We start from the raw sequence: 21,046 nt of genomic DNA on the forward strand, positions 1-21,046 counted from the left end.
GCAAGGAGACTAAAAATCAGTGTTTGAAATTTAGTTGTTTCCTTTTTTCTGTTCTTTAAAATTGTCATCATTTTTATTGGACCATCATTCTGAGGTACTGAGTTTAATGTTTTTGTAGTGTGAAGTGCATTTAGTTACTATTTTATGTGCAGCTAACTTCCTGTTTTTTCATATTTATGTAACCTCATGAAATCAGTTCATTCTGATAGTTGAACAGGAGAGATTACAAGCAAATCTGGAAGTAACTGCATATTTTTATTGTGTTAATGAAAAAAAACTTGACAAGACATTTCACAAATAACTGGGAGTATTACAGTGCACCACGTTACTTTGGCCTTCGACCTTTGAACTTTCATCTACAGACCACTCTACACACAGCTGTTCCTTTGCCATTATATACAGAGCTTTGCTTTTCCCCCCGAGACTCACACACGGACACACACACGCATAAAACAGAAGCACACAATTCACCCACCCTCACACACACACACATACAAGCTTCTCCTTGTGAGCTGTTGAACAGGGGTGCGTCACATGACATGGAATCCAACAGGACTATTTGATTGGAGGACTGTGTGAACATCAAAGACTCTAAGTGGACACTGTCTTTAAGGAAGAGCTTCTCCATTGGCTGTAATGTACAAAATTGTTGGGGATGAGTAATTTTAAGCAAAACACAAACAACACAGATGTAAATCTACATGTATAGGAAAAATAAAAATCCACCACAACATATCAGCTTATCTTTGCACATAAATACATACGAATAATAATAATAATATTCAACATTGTGCTTTCTTTCTCTCCATCTCTTTCTTGCCACCACACCATTGTCAAATGCATTAGCCACTAACATTGGTCATGCAATTTCAAGCACAAAACAACAGCTGGGTTAAAAGGAATACTCAGGCAGTTTGACATCACTACCAGTGTAAAAAAATGCAGTTTTGTAAGAAGGAAAACCCCTATAGAGTTAATATTAGCACAACTTAAGTAGTTCTGTGATTAAAAAGCAGGCGTTGGCACATGCAGAGACTAACAGCATGCTCCTGCAATGAAAATCAGTTTACTTATTTTAATGCAGTAACCCCTCTCTACCTGGACGTGGTGTCAAAATGCAGAGTGTCCCTTTTACAGCCGTCAGTCGGTTCAGTTCAGTTTAACGAGTTAATTACATCTCTATAAAGAAGGTATATAAATAACAGCAACAATGAATCCAAACATCAAAAGTCCACTCACAGGTCTAGTTTATGCCATGAAACATAAACAGACCACATATTCATCATGAAAAACAGACTGAACGCAAATAAAAAGCATGTTTTATTTTACAAGGCCAGCCAGTTTCTTTCATGTGGATAGACTATGATACATTAAAGTATGGTACCACAGGTAGGCTTCACCTAAGCCTGTACACACAATGGACACTAGGGGCAGGGCTACACACACAATGTTAGCACAGACAACCAACAAACAAAGACTTCTATACAGACAGTACACAGCGAGAGATTAGACTAAGACATGAGAAGGAAGACCTTATAGTACTAATTGTCCATTATGTAGGGATGACATAATTAAGCAGCAGAAATCAGTGATACTAATGACCGGAACACCAAACTGAGAAGTGATTACAACAGTGTATGAAGTCAGATAGAGTTGTTTTTCTTTTCTGTTGCAGTGAAAATGCGTTGTGGTTTTTATAACCATGCTAGACGAAGAATCTGTGACTCGCTTAATTTAAATCTTTGCATAACTATTTAAAAACAAACAATATATGCAAGAACAGTGTAAAACAAAAGAAGTACCGCTTCGAATACCAAAAAAAAAAAAAATTAAAATTAAAATTATAGACTCACTCATAAATATCATGCTAATATATATACCGCAACGTAGCCCAGAAACACAGGTTGTCATACTTGGAGTCCACTAATATCTTTCCTTTTCCTCTTCATCCTGCTTGCCATATTAATGCTCCTCACCCAAAAAACACCCGTCATCATTTCGTCTTAATGTTTGCGCACAAAATGTTGAAATCAGCTGATTTTTAATCTTTGGAGTGAGGTTTTGGATTATGTCAGAGCTCTTCCTACTGTATTTCTTGTATTTTTACACATAACAGATACCAGGTTAGTTTTAGACATACTTATTTAGGTTATTATTTGCTTTCAAACTGATTTCTTTGTGCTCCACCTGTGTCTTTGTACTGTAAACATCTTTTTGTCATTTCATGGAATTCGAGTAGATTTTCCTCTACTCTTTCTACAGTGGTTCAAGCCAGTATGTAAAACAATATATGTAATCACATCAGGCCACATATGCCTGCTCTCTAACTATGACCACCTGCTTTGCATTGTTGAATTTAGTTTGCTGTGACATGCCTCAAATTGCCCGAGGAAACTGCAAAAGATATTTTTTTTAAACAGCAAAATATAACATAACCAGTTATTTGCTGTGATGATCTGCTCCACAGGATCTTTTGTGACTGCTTTATGTAATATGCGCAAAACCATGGAAAAGTGACATTAATATGAATGCACTTGCTGTGTACAACACCACAGGAAGTTGTTCATTTCTATGAACAAGTTTCAAATGTTACTTTTTTTTTTAACTGCCTGTGCAATTGAACTTAAATAGTAATGTGTTTCCAGTTACTTTTTTGTATGTTCCAGTTGCTCCGTTCGGTCCCATTGTGCATAAAACAAGAGTCCACACTTTTGCTACGCTGGCATGAAATCTTCAGGGCAGAAAAGCTGTTAGGAGTTAATCCAAAACTTTTGGGCTTACATTTGTTTCTGTGGTTCAGTCCTTTAAAACAGTGTGCACACTGTGACGCACTAACTACACGCAATGTGTAATTGGATTTTTTGAGATGTGGAAATCCTTTGCTATGAACCCATGACAGGTAAGTGAGTTTATTGCTCACACATAAAGGTGTGTTTACTCCCATGTATCTGCTAGTAAACTCACTAATCTAGTGGAACTATAAAGGGATCGTGCAGAATCAGTTAGAGCAGTAAGGCAGCACATGCAGGGACTGGCCAGTGGGATGAGGACTCGGGGATTGGACTACCATATAGTGGGGGCATCCATAGATAAATATACACAATAGAGGAGGTGCTGTGTGTGTCCATGTGTGTAAGTGTGTGCGTATGTGGATGTATCTGTATGCGTGAACACCTCCAGGAGTTCTTGGTTTCTCAGTCTCTGTCGTTCTCCTGCTTTCTTCTTGTTTCAGTCATTCTTTTCTCCCTCCGTTTCTTTCTCCACATCGTTACTCCCCTGCACTGCGTGGCGCACGTGGGTTTGGTTTCCCATCGTGGGTCCGACGGTTTCTCCCCTTCCTTATCTCCTGAAGATGCTTCCATTTCTTATTAGGTGGGCGGACAGCAGGACGCAGAGGTGCAATGTCCTTACCCACCTGGTCACCACCGGTGTTCCTGCGTGCCCAAACCTGCTCGCAAATCTGGTCAACCGTGTTTAGGTTCGGATGGTCCACCAGCTGCATGAAGTCCCGGTACCAAAGCTTTTGATTGGTCATTGGGGGTCCGCCTCCGCTGCGGGGGTCTAATCGAACAGGGGCATCGGAGGGTAGATTGGAGACAAATGAAGGTGTGGAAGGTACAAGTTCTAAGGTGATGCCTAGTAAAGTTTGGGTGAAGCCATGCTCCATTGCATGGCACTGGTAGATGCCAATATCTCTTTTCAGGACACGGCGAATCAGAAGACCTCTGTCTGTCTGGAGTATGCGATCGTCTAGACGGACCTATAAGCAAGAAAAAATCAACTTAAATCATGAAAAGAAATAAGCTCTAAAGCTGCAAAGCTGTTGTTTGCTAAAGTAATTATAAACGAAAGAATTTGATTTCTGATCTGATCTGATGATGCAAACACACACAAAACATTTTCATGACCTATAAATGCCACAGTATACTTTAATGACTTCTCGATCATCATCTCTGGCCAGTGTCAGCCATTCCTCTCACCTCTTCTCGTCGATTCTGTGGATGTTTCTGGAAGGTCCAGGTGATTCTGGCCTGAAGGGATTTGGGGACGCACTCTAAGAAAGTGCTACTTCCCTCTACACCATACAGCTTCTTCTCTGCAATACGATGCTTATGATGATCTACAGGGGGCAGCAGAGACAAACACAAAATGAGTCAATGTAGAGCAGCACATGTGCTCGCTAATAACAAAACATGTCCAGGTTAGAATAAGACAGAGGAACCTGGAAGGATAGGATGGTGAATCCAGAAATGTTACTAGAAAAAACAGACAGGCAGACATATAGTTTTCTAAAATGAGTGATATGACCCTAAATCTTAACCACAGCCATAAAATTGCACAAAAGTACTCAAAGACTTAAAAGTCAGCCTATATCAAGGCCAGAGGTGGGGAGAGAATTACACAGATTACTGGTGAAACAATGGTCTACAAACTGCCAAACAGACTCCTGATCAGCATTTTATGGTACTTTGGGGTAGTGCCGATCTCAACACAGACAATTACTCTGACCTTCATTAGTTTTACACAACACAGCTTGCATGCCAAATGATGTAATCGCATTACTCAGGAGCTCCTTCAGTTTGAGCAATTAGCCTGATTCAGTTTTGTGGCAGCAAGACAGCAACAAAATGCTGGTATTGTGGCCTGAGCGGACAGAGGTCACCAGGGGTGAAAGCGGGGGATATTTTAGATTATTTGGCATAAGGACTGTAAGATTTCAGATGGCAAGCTTCTCAATGAGTCCAAGAAGCATCAGACTACAGCTTGCATAGTTTAGTCTTAACAAATAGGATTAACACCAGTTTTCCTAACATGTCTACAAAAATCATTGTTGTAGATATGGAAATGATGAAAGAATTGTACCTCCTGAGCACAGAGTGTTAGGGTCTCCATTTCTTACATCCTGGCGGCGAAAACGTCTGTAACAAGTTTGACATTTTAGTTTAAGAAAAGGAATGTTTTATTGCGCGACAGTATTTGCAAATTCACTTTTTTCTTTTAAGTAAAGATAATCTGTTATAGGTCATGTTAATGTCAAAGACCTCTTTGTGTTTGGCAGGTAGCGAGTACAGGAAGTTCCATCCCAGGCACAGTACGGGTCTCTGGCCAGGCAACACTCAGCGCAGGCCTTCCCGTATACACTGCAGCGGTGAAGTGGAATCTGGGCAAGGCCTGTGTCAGAGCCGACATACAGCTGTTGCTGTGAAAACAAAGCAAGCAAAGAGAAGCATTTAAAACACGCTTTATTCTGAAACAGCACAAAAGCTTATGTGCCAGAAATACCATCCATGTGTCCATTATGGCAATTTATGTTGGCTCTCTTTGGTTATATTGTGCATTATCCATCATCACCATTCTGATTTAGTACAGCCTCACATACTATATTGCTCTTTTGGGGCATATAAATATATTGCTGTGCAGATAAACAGGTCGATTAATTTCTAAGTCTAGATATGTCAACCATTTCCACTATGAAGAGGAAATAATTGACTAAAGATAATACAGTGCTGCACTGTTTGACATACTCTTAAAAACATGATTTTGGGGCTTTTAAGAATTAAACAAGCATACCCGTTTTGAGGAGATCTGCATGTTGATGATAGATGAGGCGTCCTGGGAAGGAGAAGAGATGTACCAAACTAAATAACATACTTTTTAGATTTGACCAAAATTATCGGTATGTAGTTAAATTTTATTTATATAGCACCAAATCAAAACTTTAAGGTGCTTTATATGGTAAGGTAAATATACTACAATAATACAAAATTCAATGGATGTATACATGCATATGTATACAATGTTCTTTCAAACTATCCTTTGTTTTCCTCTTTAGGTCATGTCCAGGGAGTACAGTACAGTTAATAAAAGGCATGCAAGTTTGAATGATCCATTCATTTCAACACTTCATTGAGATTTAATGCTTGTAAGAATACAACATGTCATGATGACTAAATGTGCTAAATACATGTACTTTCATGTATTGTTGTTGGCACAGTTTTCTTACTTTGAAAACTTCCAACTCCTCCAGTAAAAGTTCCTCCATGTTGTTCCAGCTCTCCTTGGGGACACTGATCACCTTTAGTACTGTCCCTTTATCTGAAATTTCACACACACAACCGCTTAATAACTAATTTCATCATTTTCCTGTTTAACCCTAGAGTTAGAAATGACCACTGCTCATTCACCTGTGCCAATGAACATGACATCGTACTGTCCATCAGCAGCATTGACTCTGTCCACAGCGATCTGTGTAAAGCTGTAGTCCACATTGGTCCTGATGAAGATGGGCCTTCGGCTCATAGGGTAGACCGGGTTGTACATTAGAGGGTGGTGACGTGCGAACTGAATCACATCATCTGGGAAACCCTTTGTTGACTCAAAGCTGCCGAATGTCTTGCTGGGGCACTAAAGAAGGGCAGAAAAAATCGAATTAGTATTTTGGGAACTTAAAAAGTTTACATTGAGGTTAGTGCACTTCACTGAACATCAGTGGGGATACAAATAAAAAGAGGATTTAAAAAAACTACTACTACAGTGAAACTACTGTGAGTACACAATTTCTCTCAGGACCTGAATGCGTGAACGTGCATGCATGCGGGTGCTGTAAAGCTCTGCAAAAAACAGCCGACTCTGAGTCAGTGCTCTCCTATTTACTATGTTTGGACTCGGTCATTGCACAATGACTGATATTTGATGAGTAAACTTGTTTTGTCTTTCTGGATGTAAACTGAAATTAAATGCCGAACTTCTCAGCACTTTAGCTGACCTGAAGTACACAAAGCACAGTTCAACAGAGAGGTGATTATGGTGTGATGGGTCTCAAGGACTTAAAAGAGATTTACACCAGGTCAGAGTCCAGCCACTCTCTTTAATTAAAATTCCAGTCCTGGATTTTCTAAATGCTGAAAACTCAATTTAGCATCATGCAGCGTCTATTCTCATACAATTCCATGTTTTTCTTTTTACTAATTTGCACTACATTGAGCCACACTGTTTTTTTGTTGTTTTTTTGTGGGTTATGCATTTTAAATCAGAATGTGCATTATGTGCACTTTTTGCATAAATGTACTTGAAAGCATGATCGCGTTCTTAAAATCTGATTTGTTCTGCTAATTTTACAATCCAGCGAGGTAATGATGGCGTGAGGGAGGGTTTTCTGTAGGCCAAATACAATTAGTATTCTGCATTCATACAATAGGGATTGTTCTCCAGCAGCAGTAACAGCTGAAGCTCTGCATAACAAATCCTGCTGATGCTACACTTGTGTGCTTAGCTGAATGTAAAGGCCCATAATGAGCACATATTGATTGAAAGGAAAGGGGGGTTTGGAAGAAAACAATATTTAATAGTGAATACTGCCTCAATGTGACTATGAGGCCATTTTTTTTACAACTTTTTTGTTTTGTTTTGAGTTTTAGTTTGAGGCAACAAATTCAACACTGAAGACATACTAAAGAATATTCCACTGTATGTGATGGTCTAGCATTATTAATTTATTGGGTCATTATATCTATGGCAATGTGTTATATATTATAGGATGCATATATGTTTTGTACTTAAAATCAGATTTTAAGTAATAACTAAACATTAACGTAATCTAAAATATACATTTCCATCTGCACTGCTGGAAACTCTAGATACTGTGACGCTGATGCGCTTTTATGATTACTGACATACCATTCCGGGGCGGGGATAGGGCACTTTTCCCTGGAAGGGGACCCACTGGTAGTTGGGCCCCTCTTTGTGAGCAAATGGCCCCAGGAAGGCCCTCCGGATGTCATTCATGGAGTAGAGACACACAGCTGAGCCTTTAAATACACTGCTGCTGGTGGACAGAGGGAGTTGGGTTAGATGCAACAAAAACACGCAAAATACACAAAAACGTCTCTCCTCACACACAGACATGCACAAACGCACACACGTAATATGAACAGATTCTGACCTGGAAGTGGAGAAGACGGTGTAAACCAGAGGGTTCTTTCTGTCCCTCGTCTGCAGCAGGAAAACATCGCCTAAGGGTGGACGGCCATGCACACACACACACACACACTGGTCAGGTGGCAGTAGACTAACGGTCAAAGGTTGAGTGAAAGATAAACAAAACCCTTTGGCCATGTCTAAGAACCTTAACGAGACATGTTACTGATAACTGAGGGTCATGACATGGAACAAAATCCACCACAGGTTCATGCAGCTTATAAAAATCTTTTAAACAAACTGAGTTTCATTAAGTTTTTGCTTCACTTGTCAGGTTTGAGATCTCCATAAAAAACGAGAGCGTATTTCTTAGTCTTGAGCCACAAAATGTGCTTCCAATTCCTGCTTCTAAAGACATAACATGGTGCACATATTTTAATAGAACAAAAACTTCAGATTAACAATTATTTATTTTTACATGGATATAGTCAAGGTCAAGACAAGAGACTGAAAGTTCATGAGGGAATCTGATGGACAGATGTGGCCAAAGGGTAATTTAGACTTTAGCCTAAACCACTTACTTTTCCTTTCACTATGTCATGAGATAAGCACAAAGACAGATCATATTATAGCCCACAGATACAGCCTAGAAAGCTCTATCGGAAACATCTTGAGAGCTGAAACTCGTGCAGCTGCTCAGCAAACCACATGACTACAGGTTCGGGGAGACGTTGCATAACAACAAATAGCTCATTCTTTTAAAAATATATTCCAATAATAATTTCAGTAATACGTATAAGTAATTTCTCATTTTGGTAAAAGTAAATCCTGAATTCCAGATAGAGTGAAACAAACCAAAAGCAACTTGTTTTTTATTTGAAAGAAATCTCTGGTCATCTCAGGTATAGTTAGCTAAATAACTGGCCTGACATTAACCTCATAAACAGGTTGAAAATCCAGTCTCTGCATGTCTTTTTATTACACCTAGCTGACTCATTATACAGGTGAAAACCCCATAAAAAGGTTCCTAAATGCTTTATTGTTTAGATTTTAAAGCACTATTGCTGATTTTAAAAATTACAACAGAAAAATTCTGAATGTCGACTGTAAATCATGTTTGAATGTCAGGTCTCTGATAAAAACTATGACTTTGTGCTAAAGTGATACTGAGCTCTTCTGATCTTCATGACAGACCCACTGTTAGTGTCTATTCTCTGATGGAATAACTTCCACAATTAGTTTTTGCACTGCGGGTTAATGCTAAATTTATTATGAACAGGATAAGGAGTGCCAAACTACCAAACATCACAGCTATGTCCATTTTGTATTCACAGATAGCTTTAAAAGGCAAAAAATGTGCCTAACATTGCTCTTAGGATACTCATCAGCTTGACTTGCATTTTATAACTTCTTATGGGTATGGGTCAGTACTGGACACTGCTCTGAGGATGGGTTCAAAAAAGGGTCATTTTTTCCAGAGGAACAAACATGATTTACATTTGTCCTCTAAGTCCAAGGATCCCTCATAGAATCACACTATATTTCACCAGACATTCATTTTATTACAACTGCAAAATGTGGTTAGAAATTGGCGTCTATGCTCCAAACTCATAAATATCATCCTGGAGCCAAAGGATAGGGGTTGAAAGACCAGGCAGCAATGCAGGGCAACAGTGGCACCGTCATGTCAGAGGAAGATATGGAAGGTTTAAACAGACCACAAAACTGGGAATGTGTGCTTGGTGTGCAAGGTGTACAGGACAGTCTTTAGAAAAGGCATTTAAAAATATACACATACATACATATATATAATGAAAAGTATAACTTCTCGGTGGAAATTCATATAGGTTTACAGGAAAATTGTGGCTTCTTTGTCATTTGATATGCTTTATAAATTTACTCTCACTTCTGGATTTCATCTCCTGAAAACACATTATAGGTTTTTGTCATATGAAGAGTTACCAGAGACGAGCCTCTAACTTTCTCTAAACCCACAGCAAAAACATTGGCTTTCGATCAGGCCAGAATCTATTACCAATTAATCTGTCACTCATGCTTGCTCCAAGTCTGCAGGAATGTTAGACTGAATGGTAATCTACAATTGAGGTCAGAAATCCTTTTTCTTTTTTTATTATGCTTTCCAGAACCTTTTCTCCATTTGCCCGCAGAATGTCCTTCTGGATAAAAATCCAAAAAGGAAAATCAGCACTTTTTTTTTTTGCTTTTCTGTTCTCTGTCTACTGAAAAGTGAGACTACCAGATTATAATGCACAATATCTTAGAAGCGGTGACAGGAAAAACAAAACGTTAGTAATGACCAAAGTCTTTTGGTGAAAGTGGCAAACAACCTAACAGGAGGAGGATGTCGAGTGAAAGCTTTGTTTACTTCATTTATGTTATATCATCAGCACAATTTTCATCTTAAAATAGTTCACACAGTACCGTACTTGTACTACTGACAGTTTGCACAGCTGTACTTACGCAGCTCATCGAAGTACGTGTCGCTGCCATCAGCTCCTGGTACCGAGCAGATCAGACGGGTCTTCAGAAATGTTGTCCACTTGTTCACCAGGCTTCGCTGACCGCCCATGTCATTCTGATTGGAGAAAAAATAGCCAAGATAAATTTAAGAGGCTATTTTATTTATATTTGTCAACAATCCAGCTGGAATTGCTGCTGGACTTTACCCTGCACAGCTGTCCGATTCTGGAGTAGGTAGATTTTCCCAACCCTTGAGCCTCAACCGCTGTCTCCCGGAAGAAGAAAAAGACCTTATCGTCATCTGGGTTCTCACTTTCAGGGACCCAAAAGGACCCAACAAACTTTGGTTCTGGTAAAGAAAATCAAAGAAAAAAATTAGTCAAAAATAGCCTTTCCTATCAACACAGTGTAATTCTTCATGTGAGTCGTCTCAACACATAATCTGATAAAAAAAAAAAAGACAAAAGTGCACCATTAAGCCATCTTGAATCATGCTGTTCAGTGCGGATAGAGGGGCGTTTCCCCAGGCTTCTGAAGATGGTGAAGTCCCTTCCCATTAAATCTGTGGCCACGCCTGCATACAGCTCATCACCTAGGAGACAGAATTAGTCAACGACTGTTTGGATAATATATTTGTAGTACGTCAAATCAGCCCAATTTCAAGACCCATTAAATGAACGTTCTTATTCAGTCATCTCATATTAGTTTGCATGGGTTCAATTACCGACGAGCACAGATGCAGCGTTGTGTCGAGGATCATACGGACTCTTTCCTTTCCCGTCCTCCACTTCAGAGGGGTCAATCCTGAACACGTGGTCCTGATGGACACAGGAGGGAAGGGATTTTACAGTGTGATTATATTTGCATAGTCCTTCTATAAATTGGGGGTTTAATTTTATTTTTGAGACTTGTTGTAAAGTAGATGTAAATGCCAAATTCTTTATACACTTAAGACCATATTTTAAGGGTCTGTCGACAGGTACACTGAATAGAGACTAAATTGGTTGGCAGAGGACTGGAGTTTCTGTGTTTGAAACATCTTATTTTCAGCAGATGAGAACAGATAAAGACATTGTATAATATTTTTAGACTTTCTTGTTACACTGTTGCATAGTGAGTGTCGTGTAGGTTGTGTTTTGTACATTCCTCACCTCCATCCTGTGTCCCACCTCGACAAAGGCACAGGTGGGGTGGAAAGCACCCGTTCCACAGGCGTATAAGTGGGTGCGGTTGTAGTGGTGTACAATCTTCACGTAGTTCACACAGTCAGACTGAAAGACACACACACATATAGTACTTATTATTAACTTAAAGGCTGATCTTTAGGAAGCTTTAGGAAGGAAAATGTTTTGTGATTGGCACTCTACAAATTCTGAGACAGAGTGTTAGGTACACTACTGAAACACAATTCTTGCATGAAATACAATGCCCTTTTTTCCAAGCCTGACATAGTGGTAGTGTTTACCTTTAAATACAGTAAATACCTGTCTGCCATTTAGTCTATGATGTCCCCAGATCCACCTCCTACTCACAGGTTTGATATCATGTGTGTCCTGGTTAATACGATTGACTAACAATCAAATGGTCAAATGAATATCCACACATAATTTAACCATGTTTCCTAAACTGCTATAATATCACCAATCTCTATAATAACCTTGCTGTCAAGTTTCTTTGACTTATATTTATACATTTATAGAGAAGAATGCAGAATAGTTACATAAAGAAATAAGATAAACTTATATTTCATTATCGATTTTATTTTTGCCAGACTTATATCTTTTCAAACCATTTTAATCTTTGTTCTATGTCTTCTTATTTCCATTATCCTGGCTTCTTTCTAATAACAAGCGAACATGTTATTGATTCATAGACACATCTGTTCATCTCAGAATCAGGTTACACTGAGATGGATCTCAAGAGAGTGCTGGAAAAAAAGATTTGCTGTATACTAAGATAATGGATGGTACATTTTTCTTCCTGTCTTCAAACACCACGCTTTGAGGTGATTAGCCCATAAAGAGATGATACTATATGTGGACTGCTGTGGATACTACAATTATTGCCATTATCATGAGAATCTCACACCACAGATTTATATTGAATATGAATTTTTATAAATGATTTTCTGTATTGTGATTACGAAAGTGTTCAAAACAACATGTCATCAGTACATTGTTTATTTCTTATATATTCACACACTGTAGCACACATCTAAGCTTTTATCTTTCCATTTTGCGCTTGTCTACTTCTCCCCAGACAGGTCACTGTAACATCTGTCTGTCGATTGTTGTGAGTATTGGTGGATCTAAAGGTTTGGAAAGACATGAATCTCACTGTCAACAGCAGACAGTCATAATGCAAACAGCTCAGAGCCTGGATCATTTGGACAATTAAAAGACAAATTAATCATTTTTGGAGTAAATATGCAGAATATCAGTTTCTGTGTAAGCGTTCATAGAAAGTGAATTGTTTGGCCTGCTGTTTTCCAGGTCTCCTGTGCACGGCAACAGTTTAGTCAGCCAATCGATTGGTTAACCACCTTTATGTGTGCGTGTATACACTACAACAAGTAAACTTGTGTATTCACACAACAACTCCATCTCTAATCCCCTGGTAGGTTTTAAAGGCTGAATGGCAAGCCTTTGTTCTAAACCACTGAAGGTTATAGATATGTGTGTGTGTGTCAGGGGGCAGAGAAAGGTGAGGCACTCAGCAGAGCAGGAGGCTGACAGAGAAAAGTCTTTGATGTGACAAAGGAGAGAGATCAGGAGGGTAGGGAAAAGATGCATGAGCGACCCTGAAAAGATACAAAAAGAATGAGGTGAAATGATGACAGCAATCACTTTTTCTCATTGTCTGATCAGTGTGTGTGTGTGTGTGTGTGTGCATACATACAGAAGGGTTTGGGTGTGTGGAAGGGTTGGGTGTGTGTGTGTGGGGGGGGGGGGGGGGGGGGGGTTAGCGGGTTCCCTGGACAACCTTTGACATGCCACTGACTCATTAGTTGAAACAGTGAGCAAAATGAGGGCTGTGACCTCACAGCAGCTTGAGCTCCAAGTCTTGCCTTCACGTTTTATAATGCTGCATTGTTCTGCTGTAGATGTCTTTTTCTCTGTTTCTCTTTGTTCCTTCTGTAGATGATTAACCTGATCTACAGCATTAATGTAGTATTTTAGCCACTATCTGTGCTCTGTTTATGGTATTTGGCTCCATATCGATTGCTATCATATAAACTATGCTTCTTTGAGCATTTTATGTGAAGTGTAACGTGTTCTGGTTCAGTGGCTATTTTTGTGTTTGTCAGGTGCATAAAATGAAATCTACCAGCATGTCCTTGTACTAAATCAGATTTTGTCATTTGTCCTCGACATCTGAAACACTTCAAGTAAGGATTACTTAAATATATATACAGGGTAGTTTGCTTTTGAAATACAAAGAAAATCCATAATACGATCAGAGAGATCAGGAAGAGTGTGGAAGTAGAAACATCACTGACTTTTCACTGAGACTGGAGTGTTGACTGTGAGACCATTTTTATGTTTTGCTTTCACTTGTTGTTTGGTTAGGCTGAGGCACCAAAGCTATTTGGCTAGCTCGTTCCACTGGCTAAGTTACCAGGGTGCCTAGATGCACTCCATCTAAGACATGACATGGTGTCTGGAGGTCACTTAACTTTAAAAAACAACTAGGCTGTTATAAAAGCTGCTGGAAGCTTGTATTTTCCATTTGGTTAAAACCAGAACAAACTGTTTGAATGTGTGTAAAAGCAAAGATTCCAAGAGATGCAGGAAGCTTTAATAAAGTTAATGGCAGAGAGGGTTTGACTTGATGGGAATGGTGATGTTCATTAGATACACAACATATCACAGTGTAATAACATAGGAATGCCTTTGATCATCTCTGTTAAACGGGAAAATGCAGTATCAGGGGATACTGGCAGGCCACATTTCTCCTAAAAATGGACTGATTTCTGGAATCCGACTCTCTAAGTGATATACATAAGAGGGTGCCTTCTTTCCATTTGTTTCCAATTCTTTTCACCATTGTTTGTGTGTGAATTCCTGCACACTGATCGTCTACGCAATGCTGGAAAAGAAAATGTTCTTTGGTGGTTTCAGACATACTTGGTGGTCACTGAGCTTCTTCTCTCAGTAGTTAAAGATTAACACAATTCAGTTTGTGTCTTCCAGAAATACTAACATGAGTATTTGTAAGAGTTCTCCTTTTTAAATTAATTCTTCCCATTGAGCTATTGGACTTCATTCATAATCTAATTCATAATGTCCCAGAACTCATTGTGCAACATGCAGCTTCTCAGATACCTTTAAAAAAAATCTATTTTGATTTACAATTGTGATTAATGCATCTTCCACAGAGCATTTTACATAAGAAATTGCTTTGAATGATATACTTATGAAATAAAGAAAAGGATTTTTATTATTAATTCCTACCCATTGATTTATTAATGGGTCTTGGAAGGCACTGAAAGTTACCAAGTGGGTACTGAAATGACAGCATAAACACAATCTATCACTTCTGCGGTTCTGAATATGACTCCGGTCTTACAGTGACGCCTCAGAGTGCTGAGTCAGACCAAGTGTCTGGGTAAACTGTCAACTGTTTACTGCCCCGCTCTAATTCTGTTTATCTGCATGTGTCTGTGTTTGTCTTAGTGTGCTGGCACATGCAAGGTGGTTTTACTGTTTGAAGGACTGGAGGGTTGTAAATAACAATATTAGATGAGGACAGGGAATATGAAGAAAGGACCAAACATGGAAAATGAATGGAGGGAAGAGATCAAGTGGCAGGGAGAGCTTTTGACCTCTTCCTATAGAAAACACATTTCTCTGTAATTAGGGTCAATAGTGCGTGTTGGAGGTTTGGGTGAGTTTTCACACAGAAAAGGATAAAAGAGGATAAAAATAACATTTCAAAGGATAGAAATGTGAGTAAAAAAACTACTTTAATGCAAAATCTGTCATTTTCTTTGAACTTTTGTCTTATCACTTTCTTTCTCCCACAATAACTCATTATCTTCTTCATTACATTAATTCTCTTCATCACTCACAGTCTCCACAGTTACTCGCACTTTCGAACAGGACATATGCATACAGAAAACTGAACACACTCATGCACAGACAGACACACACACACACAGACTCCTGGTCAGGTGAAATTAGAGCCTGGATTTTTGTATGAATGGAGCCCGTTGTCTGTCTGCTACAGCTGTATAATCACACTGATGACGGGTTTGTTTTACACACACATAAAGACACATTCACAGACATTAGACACACACACTGGAAACTTACACATACAGGGATAAATGTACACACAGACACTGTCAAACACTTGAGTATAAATACACTATAAATAGACACATTTATGGTAGATCTGCATAAGCAGATGTGATGTTACTGTTTTAAACAGTTAAAGCCACGAAGTACCTACACACACGCTGACCTGTACAGTTATCTAATTGTAATCTTGGGTGGTCTATAGGTTCTTGGTGGCCTCTACATGTTGGTCAGTGAAGCCAAGCCCCCCCTGCCCACACTACATCCACATGCAGAACATTACATAGAAAATCTTTTTTTGGCACTTAAATAATAAGTCAAGGGAACTTGATGGTGGCGTATCTTTTGGAAAACTCTGCTGTGAGCTCTGCAGCAGGTCATGAGTTCAGTCATGGAGACTTTGTGCATGCAGTCATCTCAGAACGGAATCAGAATCAGATCAAATCATCCAAATAGAAACACTTTAACAATCAGGGTTTTGCTTCATTTCCTGTTAATCTGCATCTTATTGTTACTGCTGCAGGTCATGTCCAAGATGCTCTTTATTAACCTCACTCAGTCCGTCCATCCTCATATAGATAATAAACATCCAATTGAACCTAATGTAACGAGCCACATTTTTACAAGCAACGGGTCAATATTTAGATTTCTGTGACCTCACTGCATTGCATCATATCGTCAAAGCAAAGGTATGCAACTGTTATTTTCTGCTGCACATATTCTTCCAGTGAGGAAGAACCCAGTGAGTTGCTCTCATAGTGAATATATCAAAGATCTTCAGCAAGAACTGTGTTTCCAACTGAGTTTCTCTGATTCCCTAACCCAGTGCAATACAAAGTTTAATATTTAAGTGACATTTAAAAAATGAAATGTTTGCATTGATCCCAAACCTGTCTGGTTAGACAGTGTGTGTGTAAACACTGAGTGTGAGCTCTACATCAGACTGTGTGGATATCATTCAAATAGGGCCCAAAGAAACAAATTTGGAGGAAGTAATCTCACCACATGGCAGGTCCAAAAGTAGGAGTGCTGCACCTATTATTACATGTTATCTGTTTAAATGTGGTGTTTCTGTCTTGTGATGACTCCCATGACTCGAGTGGATTAAAAGGTAGCATTGTGTTAGGCTGGGTAGGAGTGGACGCTTACATTCTGCACTTGGAGCTCAGTAGCAATGCTTATTGAACTGTATGTAAAATGGGACATGGTTAAAGTGGATGTTATGATGCATTATGTGTCATAAAAACTCAGTTTAGCTAACAGGTTGTAGTTAAATATTCCTTGAGTAATAATAATAATAATAATAATAATAATAATAATAATAATAATAATAATAATAATAATAATGCAGTGTGTATTATTGCATAGGATGATGACAACACACTTCTAAAAACTTTCAGGTTCCACATCTGAACTGTATCAGCTGTAAACTTTTATAAATCAAAGCAGAGATCACAGACAAGATAAAACACAGGCGTAGCTGTGGGGTCGGGCCAATAAAGCCAATACCTGGTGTTCTTAAAAACTTTCTATCGTTCTATCTGAGGCTTCTGGATGGTGATAGCTGTGGTTGCAAAAGGACTTCCAGCCCCATTGAAGCCTATCTGGAAACAGCTCTCTGTCTTTACCTCTGTAAACAATTTCCTGCCTTGTTTATGTTCCCGGTCACTTGTTTTGTGTTATACTGAATAAAAAATGAAGTCTACCTTGCAAATCTCAGTCATTCTATGCTTCAGAATTATGGATTATCTTTGGTATGAAACTACAAGCTCATTGGTTAACTAGCTGTCAATCACAAGTCATTAGTGAATGAGCGCGTGGTTTCACAGTCAGACCCGCCCTTCCTTTTTTCAACCAAGCTGGTGACAGCAAAAACATTTATTGGAAGGCTTGAAAACAGGGCTTTACCAGGTGATATCACAGTACCCACATCAATTTTTATTTCTCTGGTAAAAATGAAAACATGAAATCACAGGGCTAAGGTGACGTGTGGTGTGATCACTTACAGTGATGTCTTTGCCAGCCCAGTTACACTCCTCCCTCCAGTCAACAGGGGCAGGCCAATAGATCTGAAACAGGCAGTCAAAGATCAGTCCATCTTGTAAATTTACTCTGGATTTTTAATTTGGCTAAATTAGACTATTTAGAGTGTACCAGAGATGCATTTCCTCATAATATCAGGACTTAAACCATCAAGTGTAAGAACAGTCTGATCCATCTCTTTCTTTCTAACCTATTTTATCCTGCAGCCACTCAGCAACATTGCAAAAAACCCAAAAAAAAACAGGGAGAGCTACAGTGAATCTGCACACCCAGCTCATAAATCAAACTCCCTCATCTACCTAAAACCAACAGAGGTTTCATATCTAACAGATAGAAACTTGCAATTTACTCCAAGCAGCTGTGGACAGATGTTTTTTGTGGGCTTTTTTTGTGTGTAACTATAGTGTCTATACATTTCAGTTCTTTTGCCAGTGTGTGTACTGTATACTCAAGTCTTTTTGCAGCTCTGATTATACTCCAAAGGCAAAGGCCTCACAAAGTGTACCTTTTTGATATGAATCATAACCTCTTTTGCATAAATGTTTTTTTCTTATCTCCGTCCAGCTCTTTGATTTTCTACCTTCCTCTATGGCTACAACACTTCTCTTTTCCCCTCAGGTCAGACACTTAAGTAGACTCATATGTGCACGGATGTTATTTTCTAAAGGGTGTGTTTGTAAAAATGTTTCCACACTTCTGAATATTTCCTTCAGGAATGCAAGAATACAAACCACAGGTGACTAACTTTGTGAGTCAAAAAAATAAATGATTCTTAGAAAGTAAACAATGTTGCAGTGGTTGTAAAAATGACTCACTTTCATCTGCTGCCAGTATAATCACCTAAGATAGTTAACAAAAGGCCACAAAATATTTTCATGGCAAATGTATTTGGAGTTGTTCAGATTTATCTCTTCTGGTAATGGTTTGTGTATTACCAGGGAAAATGCTGTGTTTATAAAACAGTTCTTTATTTTATGGATAACTTTTTAAAAAGCCTTGTGCACATGAGAATCTAAAATTAAATCTACTCATAACCGTTAAAACACAGAGTTGACAATGTTGAAATCTCAGCAGCAGTAACTTAGTTTTGATCAACAGACCGCTCACACTCCCACATGTTTTACAGCTGTACAAGTTTGGTTTTGGGGGTTGTTTCTGGCCAACCTTGTGTTCTTGTTTGGCGATGTTGTCCAACGACAGAGACAGCAGGAAGTTCTTGGCTCCCACAAACAGTCGACCCCTCTCTTCATCCAACAGCAGGGCGCTAAAGCAGCAGGAACGCTCCAGCTCAAACCGTCGCACTCCGTGGAACTGCTGCAACTCTGAAAATGTAGATTTACAGGGTGGACCTCAGTCAAACACTGATATGAGTCGATGATTTCCACATAACTTAAAGATAAAGATATTAAGTATGGGAGAACCCGCCTATGCATTTGTGTTAGTGTGTAGGTGCCAATGTGTTTGCCTGTATTTATGGAGAAATGTGCTTATGTGTTGACATACAGAAATGAGATAACTCGGATAACTTTGCAGGGGCTTTAGTTTTGGACCAGTCTTTTGGTCTTTACTTGTCTTTTTTGCTGTATAGTGAAGTAAACTTTTTTATTAATTATGTTCTTCAGAAAGTAAGTAAAGAATCATAAAATCTTTGTGTTCAAAGCTGTCATCAGCGTCTTCAGATCCACATCAGTTAGTTGGCTACAGGGCTTCCACAAGTCACGCTGCTAAAAAAAAAAAAACCCTCAACATCTTATGTATTTCAGTATATTTCTGAGCTGTGTCCTAAGGCCAGTGACTTGTGAAACGAGCAGGATGAAATCCTCTGACAGTAATGACACTATATTAGTTTCACTGGAAAAACTGAATGTCTTTACCATTTCCAAACTGGCAAGAAAAAGTTCTAGAGGAACAGTGCCCAGGAAAATTTAGCTTGTATTTGTAAATTTAAACTATAATAGTCACCCCAAGCTTGATGGAAAAAAAAAAAAGAATTAAAAACTGTGTTCTTGGCTTGAGGAAACTAAGAAATAAAGGGACTACATCCTCCCCTACGTGCTCAGCTCAAACTGGGAGCTTAAGAAAACAAGACCAAAGCCCTCTTCACTTCGACATTAAAATGTCTTTTATTAGTCTGCCATTGTTCTAATGTGAATTTATAACTTTAATTAAGTCTTTGACGCCACCCAATAGCCGCCAGCATGACATCAGGGACTTTTATTCAGCCCCACCATACTGTGGTGGCAATAACCCTGGGCTTGAGGACATAGTGTGTTAAAAACATGCGTATGATACCTGCCTTCTGCTAAATGCAGTTACTTTTACTTTGAGATCCAAGTGTATTGGTGTTTAATATTTTACTGCTCCTTTCTTGAGTGCTGGTACAGAATATCTGTCAAGAAAATATTATTTGACAGCCCAAATCTACTTTAAGTAGTTGAGTTAAGTAATGGTTACTTCATCCTTTAAACAAGTAATAATGCTTTCTACTCAATAAAAAGCAGCAGTCAAAAATGCTATTTAATGCTACATTGCTAACTAAAAACAAAAAGTAGTAGTATTAATTAATATATTCTCAGATAGATCAGCTGTACAGCATGTCATTGTGAAACAATAGAGCATGCTTGTTTTTAATGTTTAACATATTATGTTTATGTTAGCTAAAATCCTAACAAAAGCAACATTACCAAACACACAGAAAGGCATCAGCAATTTAGCTTCATTGCTAAAGTGGCTAAAATTGTTTATAGGACTCTACTTTTATGTCAAAGTAGTATTTTAATAACCGCCTACAGCCTAATTAGGAACCAAGAAACTCTCACTGTTGACACTCATTTGTCATTTGTGTTTCAAATAAAACTAGAATAGTCTTAAGTCTTCTCATAATAAATGCTTCAAGTTACCTTCAGCCCAAATTCAGGCGGGTACATGTCTCAGCTGTGCAAACGGTCTGCAGTCAGCTTCATGGCCTTGGCCAGTTCATTCAGGCTGTAATTACCAGCTTGGTTTATGTGGCTGTGTTGGGCATTGAGCTGCCTTCTTCTAACATACAATACCCAAGATGAAACACAAAACCGTGCTACTGCGTGTTTAAGTTGTGTGTGTGTGTTTGTGTTTAAGTTGTGTGTGTGTGTCTATGGCTGTGAATCACAGCAGCCACAAATTACAGTTGGCTACTGTTCAGCTGCATATACTTTCAAAAGGATAAAGCTGAATATTACATGAAACAGAGAAAGTGGGGTGTGTGTGTGCGTGTGGTTTGTGTAGATACTTTTCTAACTATTACGGGCAGTGGAAGAGAGAAATTG

At 38.8% G+C, this 21,046-nt stretch overlaps 1 protein-coding gene across 2 annotated transcripts in view; it reads right to left on the bottom strand.

The window, feature by feature from the left end:
* Nucleotides 1–234: 234 nt before the first annotated feature.
* The window catches only part of sema3b (sema domain, immunoglobulin domain (Ig), short basic domain, secreted, (semaphorin) 3B), a 70,028-nt gene continuing 49,216 nt past the window's right edge, over nt 235–21,046 (bottom strand). For both annotated transcript variants that reach the window (XM_084917308.1, XM_084917309.1), the window contains exons 3-18: nt 18,906–19,063; nt 17,705–17,767; nt 11,550–11,669; nt 11,123–11,216; nt 10,871–10,990; nt 10,605–10,747; nt 10,399–10,513; nt 7,943–8,012; nt 7,678–7,822; nt 6,186–6,405; nt 6,005–6,096; nt 5,572–5,613; nt 5,043–5,200; nt 4,864–4,919; nt 3,981–4,120; nt 235–3,760 (exon numbers count right to left, since the gene is read on the bottom strand). In XM_084917308.1, the coding sequence (XP_084773434.1) occupies nt 3,269–3,760; nt 3,981–4,120; nt 4,864–4,919; nt 5,043–5,200; nt 5,572–5,613; nt 6,005–6,096; nt 6,186–6,405; nt 7,678–7,822; nt 7,943–8,012; nt 10,399–10,513; nt 10,605–10,747; nt 10,871–10,990; nt 11,123–11,216; nt 11,550–11,669; nt 17,705–17,767; nt 18,906–19,063 (2,228 nt within the window). In that variant the 3' untranslated portion in view covers nt 235–3,268. The remainder of the gene's footprint in view (nt 3,761–3,980; nt 4,121–4,863; nt 4,920–5,042; nt 5,201–5,571; nt 5,614–6,004; nt 6,097–6,185; nt 6,406–7,677; nt 7,823–7,942; nt 8,013–10,398; nt 10,514–10,604; nt 10,748–10,870; nt 10,991–11,122; nt 11,217–11,549; nt 11,670–17,704; nt 17,768–18,905; nt 19,064–21,046) is intronic.

Source organism: Perissodus microlepis, chromosome 20 (assembly GCF_051167445.1).
Source record: "Perissodus microlepis isolate ML-2025 ecotype Zambia chromosome 20, ASM5116744v1, whole genome shotgun sequence".
Classification (NCBI taxonomy): domain Eukaryota; kingdom Metazoa; phylum Chordata; class Actinopteri; order Cichliformes; family Cichlidae; genus Perissodus; species Perissodus microlepis.